Here is a 20,919-nt window from a genome sequence, read left to right as displayed (position 1 = left end):
CCCTGAAAGCCCCCAGGAGCTGGGTGCGGGTGCTCCTGGAGACCTGCCGCTCGTCCGCGGCGCCCTGAGCGGTGGATTATAAATCAATACAAACCAGGTGGAACCCCAAAAGCGATTGGGATCGGGGAATCGCCGCTCCCCGGGGTGAGCCCGGGGGAGGATTCCCTTTCCCCGCTGAGCTGGAAGGAAGCTGCGGGTGGGACGGGGACAGGTCCCGGTCCCACGTGGAGCTTTTGGGGACCTCGAGGAGGGCGCAGGGTCCCGGGACAGCGCTGGGGGACACGCGTGGGGGCCGGGAAGGAGCCCCGGGGAGGATGGACGGGGCTGGGAAAACCGGGAATGCTGAGCACGGAGCAGGCAGCGCCGGGGGCAGGAAGCGGGGCCGGGGCAGGAAGGGAGCCCCGGCTCCGGGCTCGGCGGAAAAGCAGAGGAAGAGCGGAGGAAAGGCTGGAGGCCACGGCGGTGGCGGCGGGAGGAAGCCGGGAGCTGGCCCGGGGCACGTTGTCCCCGGGGAGGGGAGGGGATGGGACACGGCCGTGGGGCCGCAGGTCCCGGCCACCCCTCGGCACCCGCAGCCTCGTGCGAGATCCCAAAAACGGGAACGGCGCCCTCGGGACACCGCTTTGGCGGCCGCGGAGGCGGCACCGCCACCCATGGGGTGCCCGACCCGGGATTCGGAACCTCCAGGGCGGCTTCGGGGTTTCTCACGTCCCTTTGGAGTTCTGGGAGGACTTCTGGGGCTCAGAGCCTGGCACCCACCTGAGGTGGTCCTGACACCGCCCCCCTTCTCCTCAACTGCCCAAACCTCTCCATTCGGCTCCTTTGGCTCCTCAGGCACCCCCGGCTCAGCTCCCCCGTGCCGGGGATGTCCCCGCCGCGTCCCCCGGCCCGGCCGGAGCTCGGCCTCGGAGCTGTTCGATATTTATAGCTCCTGCCGGGGAAAAGGGCGGCGGAAGCGGAGGGGGGACGGGTCCATCTGTCCCCCGCGCTCCGTGTCACCATCTGGTCCCTTCGGGGGCCGCTGGCCCCGCTCCCCCGAGCCAGGACCGCGAGTTTGGTGGCCGCAGGTGCCGGGGGTGGCTCCGGGTCCTCGCTCCAGCCCCTGGCAGCTCGTCATTCCCGGGCTCGTTTGAACGAGGAAACGAAGGCGTGTGTGTAATTGTTAATGAGGATGCTCGCATGCTAATTAAGGGCTGGTAATGACGGCGGGGCTGGGCCTCGTGGGCCTTGGCCCGCCGCGGTTTTGGCCAGGTGAGGCCGAGGTTGTTGAGGTCAGCTCGGGTCAGTTCAGCATCCCCAAAATCTGGGTGTCCCGAGGGGCCCCCGCGGCTCTGGGGGGTGCGCAGGGGTCCCCCAGCCCGGGGGATGCTGACAGGATCGGCACTGGGATGTTTTTCCCTCCCTGGTGCTTTTTCCCCCCCTCCTTGATCTCACCCCAAACCTGCTGGGGTGACAGCGAGCAAAGGGATCCTTAATTAACCACTTCGGGGATTTGGCTTTATTAATGTAAAAAACCAAAACAAACAACAACAACAACTATATATATATATATATATATATGTATGAGGGAGGAGTTTCAGGTGCCAGGCTCTGGATACGGGGTGGCACGGCTCGGGTGGGATCACCTCTGGTTTTGGGGGATTCTCCTGTCCCTTCCCGCATCAGGAGCTGCTGGATGCTGGATCTGGCCGTGAAGCAGCCAGGGATGGGCTGGGGGATTTGGGATGGATGAGAGGGAGCTGGGAGGTGTCTGACAGGTCCCCAGTGGAGCTGCAGGATCACCCAGAAATCCGGGATGCAGCAACCCGGGATCACCCAAAAATCCGGGATCCAGCAACCTGGGATCACCCAGAAATCCGGGATCCAACAACCCGGGATCACCCAAAAATCCGGGATCCAGCAACCCGGGATCACCCAGAAATCCGGGATCCAGCAACCCGGGATCACACAGAAATCCGGGAATCAACAAGCCGCGATCACCCAGAAATCCAGGATCCAACAAGCCAGGATCACCCAAAAATCCGGGATTCAGCAACCCAGGATCACCCAGAAATCCGGGAATCAACAAGCCGGGATCATTCAGAAATCCGGGATGCAGCAATCCTTCATCTGTGCCGGGCTGGGACCAGGCAGGAATTGGCTGCTTGGAGGTCCCGGGAACTGGGATAAGGGTGGGAGACGCGGCCTCCCAGGAATGTTGGGGCGGGCTTTTAGGGGAAAACAAGCACTTCCCATCAGCCGCATCCGCTGGGAAGCGGGAGCGGATTCGGGCTGGAGGAGGGTGAAGCTTTTTGGGTGTGCACAGCGAGGGCCGAGCCCACGGCGGGAATTCCTGCCGGGAATTTTGCTCCAGCGCGGCCGCTGTGCTGAGGTTCTGTGCTTGGGGACAGCCCAGGATGTGTCCCGCGAGCTCCCTGTCCCCTCCTGGCCTGGACCCCGGGCTCGGGTGGGACTGGCCGTAATTCCTGCGCTTTGATGTCACCACCTCCTCCCGGGGGATCCTCGTTACCTGCGGCAAACCTGCTCCCGGCCTCTGGCCGCTAATCCCGGGATTAGCGGGCGTGGGGGCGCGGCAGATGGAGCCCGGCGGGCCCGGGACCCCCGGGGTCACCGAGGCAGCTGAGATCCCAGATCTCCGCCGTGCTCCCGGGGGAATTCCCACCGGGATCTCCCGCGGGACATCATCCCGGGCCCAGAGCCCTGGGAAAGCCCCGGTTCAAGGGAAGTGAGACGTTGTCACCGCTGCCGGTGACAGCTGCGGGAACAGCGTTTCTGGGAAGCCGAGAATCCCCGCGTCCGTCTGCTTCTCGCCCCCGGAATGTCCGCAGCGCTCTCGGGGTGGGAAAAAGGCAAGGAGAGGAGGAAATGGCTGCGTGGCTCCATCCTGCGCCCCCCTCCCCAAATCCATCTCGGTCATTCCCGGGGTCCCGGCCAGGCAGAGGGGAATACGGGAGATGCCCCCCAGGGCAGTGTCGGGGGTCTCTGCCCCCCGATTCCCAGGCGGGACCCCCCCGTCCTGTGGCCGAGTGCCCCCACGGCTGCGTGCTAACCCCAGGGTCCCCGCTCAATGGGAGGAAGGAAATCCTCATCCTCGGGAAAGGCTGGACACGGCCGTTTCCTCCCGCCGTGCACCCCCCGCCCCATCCCGGCTGGAAAAGCCGGCCGGACACCGGGCTCGGTCCCGGGGGGGTCACACGGGAAGCGGGGACAGGCTGGGGGGAGCCGCTCTGTGCCCCCCAAACCCGCAGCGTCTGCCGGGGGGCTCGGGGGGTTCCCAGCAGCGGAGCCGCTCCGAGTCCCCGGGAACGGGGACGGGGGCTCCCAGCTCCGAGCCGGTGCCGGTGCGGGGTGAGGGAAGGCACAACCCCGCGGGCTCGGCCGCCCCTGGCTCCCCTCCAGCCTTCGCTGTTCCCGCTGCTCCTTCCTCATCCTCGCCCTTCGCCCCGCTGGCGGCGGCGCTGAGAAACGGCGGCGGCTCCGCTCCGGTGGCCTTCGGTCCCGCCGTGTCCCCGCCGTGTCCCGGGGCTCTGCCGGGCATCGACAGCTCCTTTCACCTCCCGGAAAGACGCTGCCTCCGGTCCCGGTCCTGTCCCGGTCCCGATCCCGGTTCCCCGGACCCGCTCCGGTGCGGGATCTCCGCGTTCAGGGGCAATAACTCCCCCGACGGGGTCGGGGCTGAATCGGGAGCGGGGCCGGGATCAGGACAGGGATCGGAACCAGAACCGGGATCAGGATTGGGATGGGAATCGGGACCGGGATCAAAGTAGAGATCGGGATCGAGGCAGGGACCGGGATCAGGATCGAGATCGGAATCTGGATTAGGATCAGGATGGGAATCGCGACCAGGATCAGGATCGGGACAGAGATGAGGACCGGGATCAGAGCCGGGACCGGGACCGGGACCGGGATCAGGATCGGGATCGGGATCGGGAACGCGCGCTGCGGGCGCCCCCTGGCGGCCGCGCGGCTCCGCCGGAACAAAGGCCGGACCCGGGACCCCCGAACCTCCGGGAGCCCCGAAACCCCTTTAGCACCCCCGAACCCCCTTTAGCACCCCCGAACCCCCTTTAGCACCCCCGGGACCCCTTCTGCGACCCCGGGACCCTTCCTCGGGCAGGGGGAGCCCCGAGCCCCGGCACGGGCGCTGCTCCCCCGGGCCGGGGCACTCGGGGATGAGCTGCGTCCCTTCCTCCTCCTCCTCCTCCTCTCCCGGCCCTGACGGGCTGGTTGGGCACCAGGAGCCTGCGGGGAGCACCCGACCCGCGGGTAAAGGAGCTCAGGGGAGCCGCTGGGGCTCCCCAAACCCCCCTCAGCTCCCCCCGTGTCCCCCTCAAAGCTGCGGGTTGCAGCAGTCGGGGCTCAGCGATTTGAAAACATTTTAGAGAAATAACCTCACCTCTGCCCACACAGAGCACGGGGAGGGGGCTCCCGGGGACCCCCAGAAGGGCGGGGTGAGGGTTCAGCCCCTCCTAAGGGAACACAGCTGGGACTCTCACATTCCTCCTCCCACTCCACCCCCGTCAAACCCCAGCACCACTAAAAAAATCCCTTCACGCCCAAACACCAGCAAACCCTTCAGTGGAGGCGGATTCGAACAACAAACGCACAAACCAACTTGTTGGGAGTAAAAAAATATGTGTTTTTTTGTTTTGTTTTTTTTCCTTCCTTTTAATTACATCAGTTATCAAAGAAAACGACGACGACGACGACAACAAAAAAGCAGTGGTAACAAAAATACAAAGCTCTGAGGGTTTCTCGTTTTGTTTGTTTGTTTGTTTGTTCTGTAACAGGCTGAGAGCATCAGTGCAATTGTTTTAATTTAACTTCTGCTCCGAGTCCCTGCTGGCAGCATAGGAGTAGGCTTTGCCCAGCACCAGGCGGTCCCGCAGCAGCTTGAAGAAGGCGTAGTAATTGCTGAAGAGGATCAGAGCCAGCGAGATCGTCTGGTGCCACTTCTCGGAGGAAATCAGCGAGTAGAGCTGGTAGAAGATGACAGCTCCTTCCAGCAGGATCAGGATGTTGAGGATTCGCAGCGGTTTGCTGAAAAAGAACTGTGGGACAGCAGCGTGAGGCAGCGGGCAGGAGGCGACACCTGTGAGGAGCCCTCTGGGGACACCCCGGCGCTGTGCGGAGCCTCTGAACGCCGGCAGCTCCCTCGCCCTGGGCCCCGAGCCGCGGCTCCAGCAGCCCGGGGCATCCCCGTGCCGGCCCCGCTCCCGGGAAGGACGGGGGAGCTTACGTGGAATCGGAAGTGCGAGACGTCCGAGGGCACGGCCACGTTGTAGTGACCCACGGCCTTGTAGACGTTCTTGCTGTGCTTCACCAGCACCCCCTGAGGCCACATGCACTCCTCAGTCCACCTGCAGGGAACCAGAGAACCCTCAACCCCACCTGCAGGGAACCAGAAAACTCTTTAACCCCACCTGCAGGGAACCAGAAAACCCTTAACTCCACCTGCAGGGAACCAGAAAACCCTTAACTCCACCTGCAGGGAACCAGAGATCCTCAATCCCACGTGCAGGGAACCAGAGAACCCTTAACTCCACCTGCAGGGAACCAGAGATCCTCAATCTCACTCACAGGGAACCAGAGAACCCTTAACTCCACTTGCAGGGAACCAGAGAACCCTTAACTCCACCCACAGGGAACCACAGAACCCTTTAACCCCACCTGCAGGGAACCAGAGAACCCTTTAACCCCACCTGCAGGGAACCAGAGAACCCTTTAACCCCACCTGCAGGGAACCAGAGATCCTCAATTTCACCCACAGGGAACCAGAGAACCCTTAACTCCACTTGCAGGGAACCAGAGAACCCTTAACTCCACCCACAGGGAACCACAGAACCCTTTAACCCCACCCACAGGGAACAAGAAATTCCTAAACTCCACTTACAGGGAACCAGAGAACCCCTAACCCCACCTGCAGGGAACAAGGGTTAACCCTTAACCCCACCTGCACCGGGCTTTGCTGCCTGCCCAGCAGCAGCGAGGAGCACGGGAATTCCGCCCCCGGTTCGGGGTTGTCCCCACGGTGGTGACAAACTGCAGGTGGCTGTGGCCGGGAGCAGCGGGCACCTCGCCAAAAGCCACCTCTGCCTGGCGGGGTGTGCGCTGCTGGCTGCGTCAGCCAACAGCTCCGCTCTCACTTTGCTCTGGTTCGCTTCAGGGCCGAGCTCCACACCCTCCCACCCAGCCAGGGAAAGGAAAACCCCGGGAGAGAATTCCTTACTGGTGCTGCAGCACGTTGGAGCAGAGGGCCGGGTCCACCTTCTGCCAGCAGCCCAGGTGCGCTGCAGCTTTGTGCAGCAGGTCGCAGTAGCGTGCAGGGAGCAGGTACTGCATGAGGATCACCGAGGTGCTGATGGAAACCAGCAGGAAGAGCTCGCAGGACCAGCGCTTGTCGTAGTACTGAGTGTTCTGGGGGGGGGACAGGAAGGTGTGACAGCGTCTGGACACCGTGGGACACCCGTGGACAGCCTCAGCTGCCCAAGGTATCGCAGCGCAAAGCACTCGGGCAGGCAGGTGAGACGAGGGCTCCGCGTGGAGCTGCCTGGAAAGGAAGAGCCCACGTGGGGTGGGGGACGGAGAATCCCTGCAAAAACGTTTGTGCCATCACCACCCAAAGCAGGGAGGCGGCTCCTGCTGCTCCCCGTGCTCAGCTGACGGAGCAGCAGCTCCCAGCCTCAGCCCCGAGGTCCAGGCGCTCAGAACTCCGTCACCACGAGCACGGAGCGCGCTCCCTCCCCGTGCCACCACGGCCCGGTGTCACCTCCTGGCCAGGCCTCACCTTGACAAACCACACGGGCACGAAGGCCACGTAGTAGGCACTGAGCATGGAGCTCACCAGCACCTCCTTCATGCGCCAGTTGAAGTCCATTTTGAGGAACTCCACCTCGTTGCGGATCAGGTCCGGGGACAGGCAGCAGGCGTGGCTGGGCATGGCCTCCATGCCGTACATCTGCCTCGTGTGCTGCTTCCAGGTCTCCTTGAGCACCGTCAGGTAGTCCCTGCCCCGGGCTGTCACCTCCCCCGTGTCCCTGGGGCCGATGTTGGCCACCGGCGCGAAGAGCCCGGCCTTGCGAAAGTCACAGTTCAGCTGGAGGAAGGGGATGTACATCCCAAACCTGGAACAGCACAGAGCTCGGGAGCTGCACCCCATCCCCAGCCCACCCCATCCCCACCCCGTCCCATCCCATCCCAAACTTCCCTCTGGGGTTTTGAGCTGGAGGAGTTTGAGGCTTGGAGCAGCCTGGGATACAGGAAGGTGGCCCCGGCCCTGCTGGGTGAGCTTTAAGGTGTCCCTCTCCAACCCAAACCAGTCTGGGATTCCATGATTCCCAAGAGAAACTCTCAGAAAGAGCTCCATGACTCCCAAGGGAAACGCCCAAAAAGAGCTCCGTGACTCCCAAGGGAAACTCCCAAAAAGAGCTCCGTGACTCCCAAGGGAAACGCCCAAAAAGAGCTCCATGACTCCCAAGGGAAACTCCCAAAAAGAGCTCCATGACTCCCAAGGGAAACGCCCAAAAAGAGCTCCATGATTCCCAAGGGAAACGCCCAAAAAGAGCTCCATGACTCCCAAGGGAAACTCCCAAAAAGAGCTCCATGATTCCCAAGGGAAACGCCCAAAAGGAGCTCTGAGCTCAAACACGGCCAGCAAATCTCTGCGGATGTTTCCTCTGCCAGGAGGAGGGAGCTCTTTGCACTCCAAATATTTCCTTTTGCTAGTTAACAAAAAGCCAGGAGCTGTTTGAAGCCCTCCACCTGGCACAGGAACAAAGGGAGAACAAAGCCCTGAGCTCCCCGAGCGCCACGGGAAAACCACACAACCCCTCTGGGAAGACACGAGCGGCAATAACGAGCAGTAATTAACGCTCACATCAAGCTCAACTAGGGGCCCGCGTCACAGATGAGCCCAGCCACCGTGGAGTGACCCAGCAGGAGGGAGAGGTGTGGGATAAACTCTGTGTCCACGAGCAGGGACACTTCCCGCAAACCCAGGCTGCTCCAAGCCTTGGAGGCTTCCAGCTGAGAACCCCGCAGGGATCCCCGCCCTGGATCTGGGGTGGATCCCGCAGGGATACTCACGGGTAGCACAGGAAGAGGAGGTTGAGGAATGAGTAGGTCCTGAAGAGGTGGATGATGGAGCGACACAAGCTCCAGCCCGTGCCCGTGAGGACGGCGAAGCGAGTGACCACCAGGAAGACGGAGCGCGGCAGGGAGACTTTGCCGCTCTGGGAAGCCTGCGGGACACAGGAGAGAGCTGGGCAGAGCCGGGCCCTCCCTCCTCTCCCAGGGGAGAACGCGGTGGGTAAAATCCCAGCTGCGAAGGAAGTGCCAGGGATAAGCTGGCGTCAGGACAGGGAGGCTTTCTGTGGAATCCGCGCTCCCCAAAACCTGCGGAATGTGGGCTTCATTCATTTTGGGCTCCACAAAACCTGCGGAATGTGGGCTTCATTCATTTTGGGCTCCACAAAACCTGTGGAATGTGGGCTTCATTCCTCATTTTGGGCTCCCCAAAACCTCTGGATTCTAGGCTTTGTTCCTCATTTCGGGCTCCCCAAAACCTCTGGAATCTGGGCTTTGCTCCTCATTTTGGGCTCCCCCAAATCTCTGGATTCTGGGCTTTATTCCTCAGGGAGTGAGGAGAGTTTCTAGCTAAGGTCTGGCAGTCACCAGTGCCCAGCAGGCTCTCCTGGCACTGCCCACCGTGGGATGTTTCCACACTGAGCACCCCTGGCTCTTCCCTGGAGTGATGGAGAGAGCAGGAAAGGAGGCAAAAGGGAGGAGGGAATCCCAGTCACTGCAGCGCGGCTGAGACAGAAATTCAGAGTCAGAGGAGGACACAGAGCCAGCAGGAGCAGCGCTCTGGGGAGCTCCGTTCTGGCCCGGGATCCTGACTTGGGAACATCACAGAGGTCTTCAGGGAAGGATGGAGGGGTTTGGAAAGGCAAAAGGGACACAGAGACACAAGAAAAGGGACACAAATCTCGAAGGACAGCTCTGGCTTTACCTCCTTGACGACAGCACCGATGAGCCGCCGTGCCAGCACGATGGTTGTCACTGTCAGCACGTTGAAGTCGATGAGGTGAAAGTTCTGTGGGGACAAAACCAAAACTGATTCCATTCCCATCACCAGCAAAACCCCACATTTAACACAGAAAACCCCACATAATTCCCTCTCCTCCGCCTCTCTTCCAAGAGAACACCGAGCGGGCAGCCAGAGCCCCAAAATGTGGGAAACAGCGGCGGCAGGAGCAAACCCTCCGGGGCCCAGCTGCAGTTTTTAGCCACCACAATCTCTGAAACGATTCCCTTAGTGACCCAGCAGCTTTGGTGCTTACCAGGGACGTGTGAGAAGGAGGGTGGGAGGGCGGGTACCACCACACCGTCTTGTAGATGTTGATGTAGTGGACGAAGAGGGCGACGAGGTGGCAGAAGAAGAGCTGCAGCTCGAACAGGACGCTCCTCTCCACGGGCAGCTCGGGGATCTTGCAGTGCCGCAGGGGGACGACGGTCTGAGCCGCCAGAGGGGGGCTGGACAGGCCTGTCCCTGAGCCACTCCTGCCAGGGGGAAGCCAAGAGGCAGGGGTGAGCGGGGGAATGTCAGCCAGCTCCCCTTCCAGGTGGGAACTGAAGGCACAGAAAGCTCTCAAAGCCTTGTGCCTGTCGAGTTTGAAACGAACACAGGCTGAGGAAAAAGCTTCCAGACTCAGGCACGTGGAGCAAGAATGGGGGTTTGCAGTCCAGGAAGAAGCAGGTTAAGTTAGATAGCAGAAGGTTTTGAAGTTAGAAAAGTAAGTAAGGAGTTTTAAAATGTCGTTAATGTAGAATTGTGTGTTGTTACACGACTGGATGATACAAGCACGCGTTGTGGCGAGACACAGAGGATATTTAATGAGCCACGTGAAAGTTAAACGTGTGTGGCAGCAGTTTACTGTCCAATAAACCTTTAAAACCCCTCGTAACTCGTGGTCCTGTGACACTGACTGCTCACATCCCCACGCCGTGGCGAGGCTGCAGCAATAAACCCGGCTTTGAACCGTGCTGAAGTGATCCTGTCCCTGTCAACGATCCCCCCACAGGTCTGGGACCGACTGGGGAACTCCAGCCATCAGTGGCTGGCACACATCACACATTTCAGGCAGATTTGTGTGATTTCAGCAGGGATTTGCCCACACAAAAGGACCCAGGACATTTGATATCAACCCCAGGGTTGTGCTGTGCTACTCAGTGGCTCTCTTAATTAATTGGGAGCTCTCAGAGCTCCCGTTGGTGTTTACATATCTAAGAGTGCCTGAACATGAAAGGCAGAGCAATTACACACAGGCCCTCGTTTGTTCTTCACCTTCTGTTCACCTGAGGAGGAAAAACGAGTTTAGCCAGAGGTGCCTCCTCCTGTGTGAGCACGCTCAGGATCCCAGGCTGATCCTCGGGATCCAGGGGAGCTGGTATCTCCCAGACTGAGCTGCAACCTCTAAATAACAACAGGCAAAGGAAACTTGGTGTGGGCCTCCGAGGAAGCAAAGGGACACTGCAAATGCCCAGATGGAATCCCGGCCGTGGAGTGTGGCTGTGGATCCTGGGGGATGCAGGCTGTGGTTTAAAACAGGAGATCCTAAAATAAGTGAGGAGCCTGAGCTGTGTCTCGGAAATGCCCACATTCCCAGACTCACTGTGGCTCAGATCCTCAGGACTGATAAATCCTGGAATCACAGAATGGTCCGGGCTGGGAGGGACATCCAGGATCATCCCAAGGGCAGGGACACCTTCCCCTATCCCAGGCAGCTCCAAGCCCCATCCAGCCCAGGCTTGGACACTTCCAGGGATGCAGCGGCCACTGTTTCCCTGGGAATTCCATTCCAGCCCGTCCCCACCCTGCCAGGGGAGGATTCCTCCCTCAGATCCCATCTGGCAGTGTCCTGTGTCCCATCACGAGCAGAGCTCAGGATGCCTTGGAGGCGAGCTGGGCGTGGATCTGTGCATTCCCTGCCCGGGATAAGACCCCCAGGAAAGGGGGATTGCTCCACCTCCCCTGGCCTGGATAACTGTATCCCTAAAAATCCCCAGCTGAGGCAGACTGAACATTTTCAGGGCAGAGAAATGTTTCTCTCCTGTTCACGCTGCTACTCCTCAGCTTCCTCCTCTGCTTCAGTGACAGAATCCAGCTGATCCTAAAAAACCCCACAGAGCCACACCACCTGGGCTGAACTCTGCCTGACACCAACTGGAGAGGCAACGAGCCCAGCTGGGCTCTGGATAGAGCACTGTCTCTGGTTTTATTTCTCCTTCTGGGGTCGCTGAGGGCTTTGGAACTCTCCTGGGAGCCTGTCCTGAGGAGTCTCACCCATCCAAACTCCCGGGGTGGTACGGACAAATCAGGATGTTAATCAGGGGAGTTAACTGGGAGGCGGGAACGGTTTCCCAGTCCCAAGGGGCTGGGTTAGATGGGATACTGGGAAAAAATTCCTTCCTGGGAGTGTGGTGAGGAGCTGGAATGGAATTCCCAGAGCTGTGGCTGCCCCATCCTGGGAAGTGTCCCAGGCTGGGCTGGAACAACCGGGGATAGGGAAGGTGGGAGGAAATGGGGTGAGCTTTGAGGTGTGGTATGGGACGAGCTCCAAGGTCAGGGAATGGGATGAGTTTTAAGATCAGGGAATAGGACAAGTTTTAAGGTCAAAGAATGAGGCAACTTTAAGGTTGGGGAATGGGACGAGCTTTAAGGTCAAAGAATGGGATGAGTTTTAAGATCAGGAAATGGGATGAGCTCCAAGGTCAGAGAATGGGATGAGCCTTGAGGTCAGGAAAGGGGATGAGCTTTAAAATTGAGGAATGGGACAAGGTTTAAGGTCGGGGAATGGGATGAGGTTTAAGGTCAGGGAATGGGACGAGGTTTAAGGTCAGGGAATGGGACGAGGTTTAAGGTCGGGGAATGGGACAAGGTTTAAGATCAGGGAATGGGATGAGGTTTAAGATCAGGGAATGGGATGAGGTTTAAGGTCGGGGAATGGGACAAGGTTTAAGATCGGGGAATGGGATGAGGTTTAACGTCAGGGAATGGGATGAGGTTTAAGGTTGGGGAATAGGATAAACTTTAAGGTCAGGGAATGGGATGAGGTTTAAGGTCAGGGAATGGGACGAGGTTTAAGGTCAGGGAATGGGATGAGGTTTAGGATGAAGGAAAGGGACGAGCTCCAGGCCCAGCCCAGCACACAGCAGGCTGTCCCAGCCGTGCCCGGAGCCGGGCTGTGCCCGTACCTGGTCCGGGAGCGCACGCCGGTGACCGAGGAGCCCGAGGAGTGTCCGGAGGCTCCGGCGGCTCCGGGCTCGCACAGGGGGTTCCGGCAGTAGGACGTTCTGTTGGGACCCCGGCGTCCCCCGGCCATTCCCGGCACTTTGGGGGAGATTCCTGGCTGCTCACTGCGCCCTCACCACTGCAGGGAGACACAGAGCAGGGATTAATTAGCATTTCTTAATTACCGTTTCTTACTGAGCATTCCAGGCCTCTCTCATTGCCAGGATAATTCAGATTTCTCCATTTTCCCCAGGCCATGGAGGCAACCCCAGGGAGCTCCAACCTTGCTGGGAATTCATCACTTTACAAGGAATTCCATCTGCATCCCTGGGGTGTCATCACTGTTTTCCAGACTCGGGAGAGATGCTCACCAATTGGCCCCAAGAATTCCGAAATTTTGGGATATTCTGGTATCATTCTGCGTTGGAATTGAAGGTTGCAGCTGTTTAAAAATATCGTTTTGTTTTGGGCTCTTTAAGATGGGGAAAACCCAACGCATTTTTAGGGTATTTGTTATTTATGTTTTGATGGCACCGAGGTCAGCCCAAATTCAGTTTTTCCAGCGCTTGTTTGCCGCACATAAAAACTCATCCCGAGGTTTTCCAAGCTGAACCTCAGGAGGATCCACACAAGCGATAAAAAACCCCTATTCCCAAGTGAAACCTGAGCTGCGAGGGGAACTCGGGACAGATCAATGACCGCACATTCCTTTTCCTGGCGGATCGTTTCCAGCTCGCACCGCTTTGGAATTTGCATCTGGAGCGACAAAAGATGCGCTGAAGGTTTAGAAACGGATCTCAAAGGGGTTTTAAAGGCGATGCTGAGCTCGGGAGTTTTCCAAAAACCTAGAGCTGGATCTTGAGGGAGCTGCAGGAGCTCCAAGGAGGCTCTGAAGGAGCAGTGGAAGCTGTGAGGGCACAGCCTGGGGGGAATTCGGGGTCCACAGAGGTGCAAGAAGGAGCCAAGAAAGCTCCAGGAGGGAAACTGGAAACGTGGGGGCACCGTGGGAGCTATAAAGAGAAATTTGGGGGTAAAATTTGGGGTCAAAAGGGCTCCTGGGGAAGCAGCCGGGGGCTGTAAAAGGGAAATGTGGGAGCACAAGTGCAGGAGAACACTGGGGAACACAGGAGCTCTGCGAGAGGGAAATTCGAGGGCACAAATGCGGCTGCACAAAAGCTGAGAGGGAAATTCGAGGGTACAAGCGGGGCTGCACAAAAGCTGAGAGGGCCTCGGGGTCTCTGAGGGCCCGGGGGTCCGGCCAGGGTTGCAGCGGGACCCTCGGGGGCTTTGAAAACCCCACCGGGGTATTCAGGACTCGCACGGGAGCACCATGGAAGGCTCCGGGGAGGCTCCGTGAGCACTCCCCGAGGCCGCGGGGCTCTGAGGGGCTCTGAGAGGCTCTGAGGGGCTCTGAGGGGTTCGGGGGCTGCGGGCGAGGCCGCGGCGCGGGAGCCGCCCCCCTCACCGCGGCGGGGCGGGGCGGGGCGAGACGCGAGGCTCTCCCGCGCTCCGCCCGCCGCCCGGGCCGCTCCCCTCCGGCTGCCGGGCGGGTTCCCCCCAAGCCCGTTCCGCCCGTTCCCTCCCGGCCGCGCCGCCCCGGGCCCGGCTCCCCTCACCCATCGCCGGCCGCCGCTCCGCCTGCGCCCAGCACAATATGGCGGGCGGGGCGCGACGGCGGCCGGCGTGGGACAAGCTGCTGCGGGGCGCGAACGTGTGCAGGGCCACGCCTCCTCCGCCATGGCCACGCCTCCTCCGCCATGGCCACGCCCCCTCGACCACGCCCAGCGGGGACCGCGGGTCACCTCCCGGGGTCACCTCCCGGGGTCACCTCCCGGGGTCACCTCCCGGGGTCACCTCCCGGGGTCACCTCCCGGGGTCACCCCCTGGGAACGGGAGGAATCGCATTCCTCGGCAGCCCGGGAGTGCGGGGAATGAGCAATCGCTGACACCTGGCGGCTCCGGGCTCCTCCCCGCGCTGGTTCGGATTCACCTGGAGGGGGTTCGGCGCCATCGGTTTTGGGTTTTTTTTGTTTGTTTGTTTGTTTTCTCCCCAATTATTTGAGACTTTGTGGGGGTTGATGCTTCAGCGCAGATGGTTCCACGAAGGTGAGAGCCAGCCCTGCCTGGGTTGGAGGAAAAAGCGGCCCTGGAATGAATGGACTTGCACAGAGCCAAACTTTGCTGCTTTTTTGGTCTTTTTTTATTATTGTTTTGGCTGCCCAGAGAGGTTTGGAGTGGCCATCCCTGGAGGTGTCCAAGGAATGACTAATGAGGATGGGTCACAGATCTTGGAGGGCTTTTCCAACTTAAACTGATTCTGGGATTGTGCAAAACCATCACCAATCGGGAGTGGCCGGACACCTGGTGGTTAAGAGAATCCTCCGAAGGTACCAGGACATCCCTAATAACACAGCCAGGCTAAAAAAAGTATCTGGAGCGTGATGGATGAACCTTTTTTGGTCGTGTCGAGTTCCAAATTCAGTGGCTAGAAAGAACACTTCCATCAGGAAACGGTTTCTATTTCAGTTTTCCAACAGGCAGCTGGAGATCCAAGGGAATCCCCGGGATCCAAGAGAGGCTCTGGCGCTCTCCAACGCTCCCAAAAAACCTGGCAGATTCCCATTTCCCGGTCGTAAGGAACACTGTTTGATGCTGTGGAATCATCTCCCGGGAGATTCATCCCTCTTGGCAAAAGGAGGAGTGGAAAAACGTTCCCGTGGAAAACATATGGGAGGCTGAAGTGAGCAGCTCTGTGCTCACACCGGGGAGCTTCCCGCGGAGGAAAAGGGAGGAATAACATCTCCATCCCAAAATGCAGCCCCCACGGACACTGCCCGAGCTGCAGGAATTCCTCCCCCTCGCCGCCTGAGGTGTTGGAGGTTGAGCCCTCCAGGAGAAATTCCCTGAGCTCTGTTTTCCTCCCCAGAAGCTCCAGCTGGAGCATTCCCCGCTCTCCTCCTCCTCCTCCGGGGCCACTCCAGGCTGCTGGAATCACCCTGACACCAAGTTTTCTTTGGGAGAGGGGCAGGAGGGGTTAAGGAAGTAAAAATGCACATTCCAGCAGAGGCTCGGATAGGATTTTCAAAGTTGTTCTGTGTAAAAAAGAAGCATCTGGACAGGGAACCCAACTGCGCTCTCCGACACGGATTATTCCAAGCTGGAATTCTGGAGGGGATGTGTTACCCTGGTTTTGCTGAGTTTCTTTATTAGCCTTTTGATTTTCATAAATGGAGTCAGATCTTTTAGTTACTGTACAATATTAGAGCAGTTTTCTGCCTTTCCCACAGATGTAACATAAACAAATCCTTTGTTTTTCATTCTCTCTCCTTTGTTTGCGTATTTCTAACCTGAAAACAATTGTAACTGACAGTTGGTCTGGCCACTGAGGCTGAGGGGTGGAAACCCCAAAAAGCCAATCTTCTGCTAGACCCACAAATGTATAAAAAGTAAAAATAAACAAAGGATTTGTTTATGTTACATGTGTAGGAAAGGTAGAAAACTGCTCTAATATTCTACAGTAACTAAAAGATCTGACTCCATTTACGAAAATCAAAAGGCTAATAAAGAAACTCAGAAAAACCAGGGTAACAGGGAGGCATTGAGGTAAAAGATCAAACCACTGTGCTTTCAGCGAGGCTGAGGGATTAAAAAATAACAAAGAAACTCCCAGAAAAGCAGTGGAATTCCCATCCCTGCAGTGTTCCTGGAGCGCTGGAGCAAGCTGGGATGGTGGAAGGTGGCCCTGGAGCACCTGAAGGTCCCTCCCACCCCAGAGCATTCCCTGAATCCACGATTCCATAGAATGAAGCTCGGAGCCATTGGCTTTATTGAAATAATCCGAACAGAAAATGGGAAGCAGGAGTAAGGAACGGGCAGGGGGTGAGGCTCTTCCCAGGAAAAGCTGCTGGGAATACCTCTGGAATTCCAGCTGGAGCGTTTTTTTCCTCGGGTTCACTCCCCAATAATGACAAAATCCAGGTTTGTGCAAGGCCAGGCTGGGCTTTTACACCCCAGGGCTGCACTGGAGGCTGGAGAAGTTGTTCCCACTCAGGGAGAAGGTGTGGGAAGGTGGGAATGCCGAGGAGGACGTCCCCAGGGCCAAGTTTCTCCTGACAAAATCAGCTTTTTGTTGGGAAACGCTTCCAGAGAGGAGACGTGAACAGAGCCAAGAACAACGGGGGCTTTTCTCTGGGTTGGGGTCTCCCCCAAAATCCTACAAATAACAAGATGTGGATGAGGCCTTCGGGAAAACAGGGAGAGGAAAAGACACCTGGCGCTTGGGAGCAGAATTCCAGCAGGAGAGGGAAGGTTCTCCGGGTTCCTGAGGTGACTCAGACTCCCAGGAATCCCCACCCCTCCCAAATCCCCGAATCACCCCGGAATGTCTGGCTAATTAGAGGCTATTTTGGGATCTCCAGTGAGCTCCGGCAGGCTCCAGGTTGCTAAAATCTGCCTGGAGAAAGGCTGGAAGAGGGAGGGAGCTGTCTGATCCGAGGAATGTTTGCAAAACGCATCCACCAATCTCCATATATTCGCATTTCCACCCTGCCAGAATGAAAAATCTTTCCCGTCAACATCCCACAAAAAGCAAGGCACGAGCTGGGTCATTCCAAAGGCAGCGTCACGAGATCCATTTGGGAACGAACTGCATCCTAAGAGGTGACCTCTAGCAAATCTTTTCCACTTGATCTAAAAGCTGGGCCTATTAGGAGAGAAAGGGGAGAGGTCGGTGCATTGCCAGCGAAATGGATGTTCCAGTTCCGCTGGGAATGCAGATGGGTTCGACACCCAGGCTGTCATCGGTTCCCTGCCGGCAGGATGCAATTTTCAAGTGCAGCAGTTCAGGGGGAGCTCCCCGCTGCAGCATTCCCACAAATTGCCTCTGCCCCGTTCCTGATGCTCCTGAGGTAAGAGGAGCTCGTTTGGGAGTTTTGTAATTCCCATCTCAAATTAGATTTGTCCTTTTGTGTCCCCGTGCTCAGCCTGGCTTTGGGCTTTTCCAGCATTTCCAGGCTGGGATCTGTACGGAATTCCTCTGTAATTTTAACTGAGGGAGCTCGGATCTCCAGGGCTCTCAGGGGGAGGTTTTGCTGTTCCCAAAGGAATCCCGTGGGGGAATTGTGTCCCTTGCTGGTGTGATCATCCCCAGCCACCCTGCAAAGGGATTTTTTAGGGAAGCACCTCCTCTGATCCATGCCTGGAAGCGTTCCAGGCGGGACTGGAGCGATTTGGGATAGGGCCAGGAATCCCTGCCCGGGGAATGGGTGAGAGCTGGGGCTGCCCCGACCCCAAATCACCCTGGGGTTCTGGGATCCATCCCAGGAGCACTGAGGGAGATTCCCTGGCAGCATTCCATAAAAACAAACCCCAGCAGCCACATCCCATTCCAGAGCCCAGGGAGGAGAAGGGGAAGGGGTGGAACTGGAGAGGTTGAAAGATCTGCAGCCTGGAATTTTACTGGATTGTGGCCTCCTCTGGGAACTCCTGAGCCATTCCTAGAACTGGGAATTCCTGAGCCATTCCCAGAGCTGGGAACTCCTGAGCCATTCCCAGAGCTGGGAATTCCTGACCCATCCCCAGAGCTGGGAATTCCTGAGCCATCCCCAGAGCTGGGAATTCCTGAGCCATCCCCAGAGCTGGGAATTCCTGAGCCATTCCTAGAACTGGGAACTCCTGAGCCATTCCAAGAGCTGGGAACTCCTGAGCCATCCCCAGAGTCGGGAATTTCTGACCCATCCCCAGAGCTGGGAACTCCTGACCCATCCCCAGAGCTGGGAATTCCTGAGCCATCCCCAGAGCCTGCTCTGCTCCTGGAGCTCAGGGTACCAAATCCCAAATCTCTCCGTGATTCCATGGAATCCAGCACCCCCCTGCTCACAAATCCCTGCATCCCAGCTCCAAGGCACGGATCTCACCCCAAAACTCCCTTAAAAATCCCTTAAAATCCCCCAAAACCTCAGCTCAGGAGCCTCCTCCACGCCGTGACCTCTGCCAGAGCAGGAGGCAGGGAAGCAGCTTCCCTTATTTTTTTTTTGTTTTTGTTGTTTGGATCCAAGGAAAAACTGGAATTTAGCAGCTCAGATGGTGCCACCCCCGCGCTGGGAACCCGACGAGGGGTTGTAAAAATCCCCCAAAACTCACCCAAGCTGGCGCTGCCCCTGCTCCTCCTCCTCCTCCTCACCCCGCCGAGTCACGGCCCCAAACTCCTGCAAATTAAAAGGGAAAACAAAAATAAAAACAAAAAAAAAAAATCGTGAGGATCCTCAATGGGAGCTGAGATACCAGGAAAAAAAATCTTAAAAAAATAAAATAGTAATAAAGAAGGAAGAAGAAAGAAAAACAAAAAGATTCCTGCATGCAGTTACACATGAAGGAAAACCATGCAACTTCAGCTGAGCTATGGACATTTCACAGGAAACAGCAATTCTGGGCAGGGGGGCTAAAAATTGATAATTTCAAACAACTGACCAGAATTTGCGTTGATTTTTTAAATATATATATTTTCTTTTTCTTTGGCAGTAGCGGGTCTAGCTCGGATTCACGTTCGTTTTACATCTCTTAGCCTTTAAAAATCCGGGATATTTAAAGATTCCTTTTTGGCCCACATTTCCATCCCAGTGCATCTGCCAAGGGCACGTTATTATTATTAAAATAAAATAAAATAAAATAAAAAGTTATTGCTAATTTATGCCGGAACCACGTGGGTTGGTTTAAAAGTTTACATTTAAAACTTTTTTTCTTTTTTTGGGGGGGGGGGGGAATGTGGTTTTTTTTTTTGGTGTGGGGTTTTTTTTTTTTACATTAAATTAACATCTGAAAAGGGTCGGCCGGGTAAAAAAAGTTTACGTCACAGGTTTATGGAAAAGAGAAATGCGCTTATATTAAAATCAGACATTTAGGTTACCTTTTTGGGCTTTGCGGTGCCTGTTAGCTTTACACATCCTGATTTCTCCTGCTGATAATTTTCCTTTAAAAGGAGGGGCATAGGCTGCTCTTTTCATCACATTATGCCCTGAAAGCTGACTCCAAACCAGCGTTGAAAATTCAGTTATTTGCACTTTAATGACAAGCTAAAAATACAACTTTTTTTTTGGTGTGTTTTGCTTTTTTTTTTTTTTTATATATATATATAATTTTTTAAAATATTCCCCTCGGTTCATGCGCTGCAGTTTGTTTTGTTTTGTTTTGTTTTTTTTTTCCCTAAAATTCTATTTTTCACCCCCGAGCAGTTTAATCCTCACCCCCTATAAAATTCCAAATTTACCTGCTGGATGGGAAAACAACAAAACCACGAAAGCATTGCTTTTGAAATAGAAAACATATTAAATATCTCGACATCCACACGCTCTCAGAAAGGATTTAAGGAGCAGCTGCAGCACCGTCCACCACCACCGACAAAAAACTTTTTAATTTTTAATTTTTTTTTTTTCTTTTTTCCTTGGAATTCTCAGCATTCCTACTTAAACCAGCCTCTGGAATATTCCCTGAGGCCACCTGAAATCTGAATCACGGAGCAAAGAACCATCACACCGCTTTTCAAATTCAGATTTCTGCCTGAAAACTGCTTCCAGCAACTTCCAGGGGGTGAAAAAAACCCCCAAATTTTTTAATTTTTTTTTTTTTAAATAAATTTAAGCTCGACCAGCTCGACAAAAATTTGTTTTTGTCACAGAGAATTACCTGAAAAAAAAAAACCATTTTTAGAAATGCCTCCACGGTTTTAAAATAAATAATAATAATAATAATAATAATAAAAAGACAAATTAAAGTTTAGCATGAATTTCGAGTCGCTTAAAAATAAAAAAAAAAATTAAAAAAAAGAAATTAAAAAACCTCCAAAAAACAAATGACAATTCATCACATTTACTTTGATTTAAAAAAGGACTTAACTTTATTGACAGATCGAGACAAGACATTTTTTGACACGTTTTGAGCTACCTACTTAGGCAGACTTTACACAAAATTGTAGCATTTTTCTCTTCCAGAACAGAGTGGGAGGACAGCGTTAACAAATCCAATTAGGACTTTATCTTACGTACAAAGTGAAATTTGGGAATTTTTTAAATTTTGTCTGGTTTTTTTTTTTTTTTTTGCTTTGTTTCGGGTTGGTTTTATTTTTATTTTTATTTTTTATTTTACAGCTGCAGTGTCCCTTTTTATGCAAAGCTCGTGCTGAGATACACTTGAACCAGTGGCTGGGACTGCTCAAAATTGAGATTTTTTTGGGTTTTTTTTTTTGGGGGGGGGGTGAGTTTGAAATTTTCGTCAGATTTTTTGCCCCCAAAGGGCTACAAAAAATGAGAATTTTACAGGTCTACCCGTGGAATATTCTTTTTGTCAAACACTGGGCATTAAAGCCATATTTTGGTTTTTTTTTTCCCCTTAAAAATTGTTAATTTAGAACCAAACTAAACCCCTTTTATTCCCAAGCATATCTCAACACTGCACGGGGGGGGCTAGATTTCAAAATCCACATAAGAAAAGTCCATTTTTTTTTTTTTACCAACCTAATTTTTCTTTTTAAGTCAATTCTCTTTAGAAAAATGCTATTTAATTTTGTTTGGAGGATTCTTTAGGTTAAAATTTAAACGTCAAGATTCAACCTTTGAAAGGTTTGGCATCTGAAG

At 55.5% G+C, this 20,919-nt stretch overlaps 1 protein-coding gene across 3 annotated transcripts; it reads right to left on the bottom strand.

Annotated features, from left to right (window-relative positions):
* Positions 1-4,618: 4,618 nt before the first annotated feature.
* On the bottom strand, positions 4,619-19,388 carry TMEM39B (transmembrane protein 39B). 3 transcript variants are annotated; one of them, XM_040086286.2, is made up of 9 exons: positions 18,434-19,388; positions 12,256-12,431; positions 9,342-9,561; positions 9,011-9,094; positions 8,086-8,240; positions 6,788-7,124; positions 6,230-6,417; positions 5,240-5,360; positions 4,619-5,051 (listed from the first exon to the last, which is right to left on the bottom strand). In XM_040086286.2, the coding sequence occupies exons 2-9, from the start codon at positions 12,381-12,383 to the stop codon at positions 4,815-4,817; spliced, it is 1,470 nt and encodes a 489-aa protein (XP_039942220.1). In that variant the 5' UTR covers positions 12,384-12,431; positions 18,434-19,388; the 3' UTR covers positions 4,619-4,814. The 3 variants fall into 3 exon arrangements, with proteins under 3 accessions (XP_039942220.1, XP_039942218.1, XP_058279556.1); XM_040086284.2 differs by lacking the exon at positions 18,434-19,388 and adding an exon at positions 13,909-13,955; XM_058423573.1 differs by lacking the exon at positions 18,434-19,388 and adding an exon at positions 12,664-13,699.
* Between the last annotated feature and the right edge of the window lie 1,531 nt (positions 19,389-20,919).

The sequence above is a fragment of the Hirundo rustica genome, chromosome 25, assembly GCF_015227805.2.
Source record: "Hirundo rustica isolate bHirRus1 chromosome 25, bHirRus1.pri.v3, whole genome shotgun sequence".
Taxonomy (NCBI): domain Eukaryota; kingdom Metazoa; phylum Chordata; class Aves; order Passeriformes; family Hirundinidae; genus Hirundo; species Hirundo rustica.
Note: the sequence above shows the minus strand (reverse complement) of the source record. Positions and strands in the feature narration are given on the sequence as shown.

Bases quoted from the DNA above. Each gene is read 5' to 3' on its own strand.
- TMEM39B (XM_040086286.2), bottom strand. From the start codon at position 12,383: ATGGCCGGGGGACGCCGGGGTCCCAACAGAACGTCCTACTGCCGGAAC. The intron at 8,241-9,010 runs GTAAAGCCAGAG...TGTGTCCCGCAG, and splicing joins TCGGTGCTGTCGTCAAGGAG to GCTTCCCAGAGCGGCAAAGT. The intron at 5,052-5,239 runs GTAAGCTCCCCC...GCTGTCCCACAG, and splicing joins TCTCGCACTTCCGATTCCAC to TTCTTTTTCAGCAAACCGCT.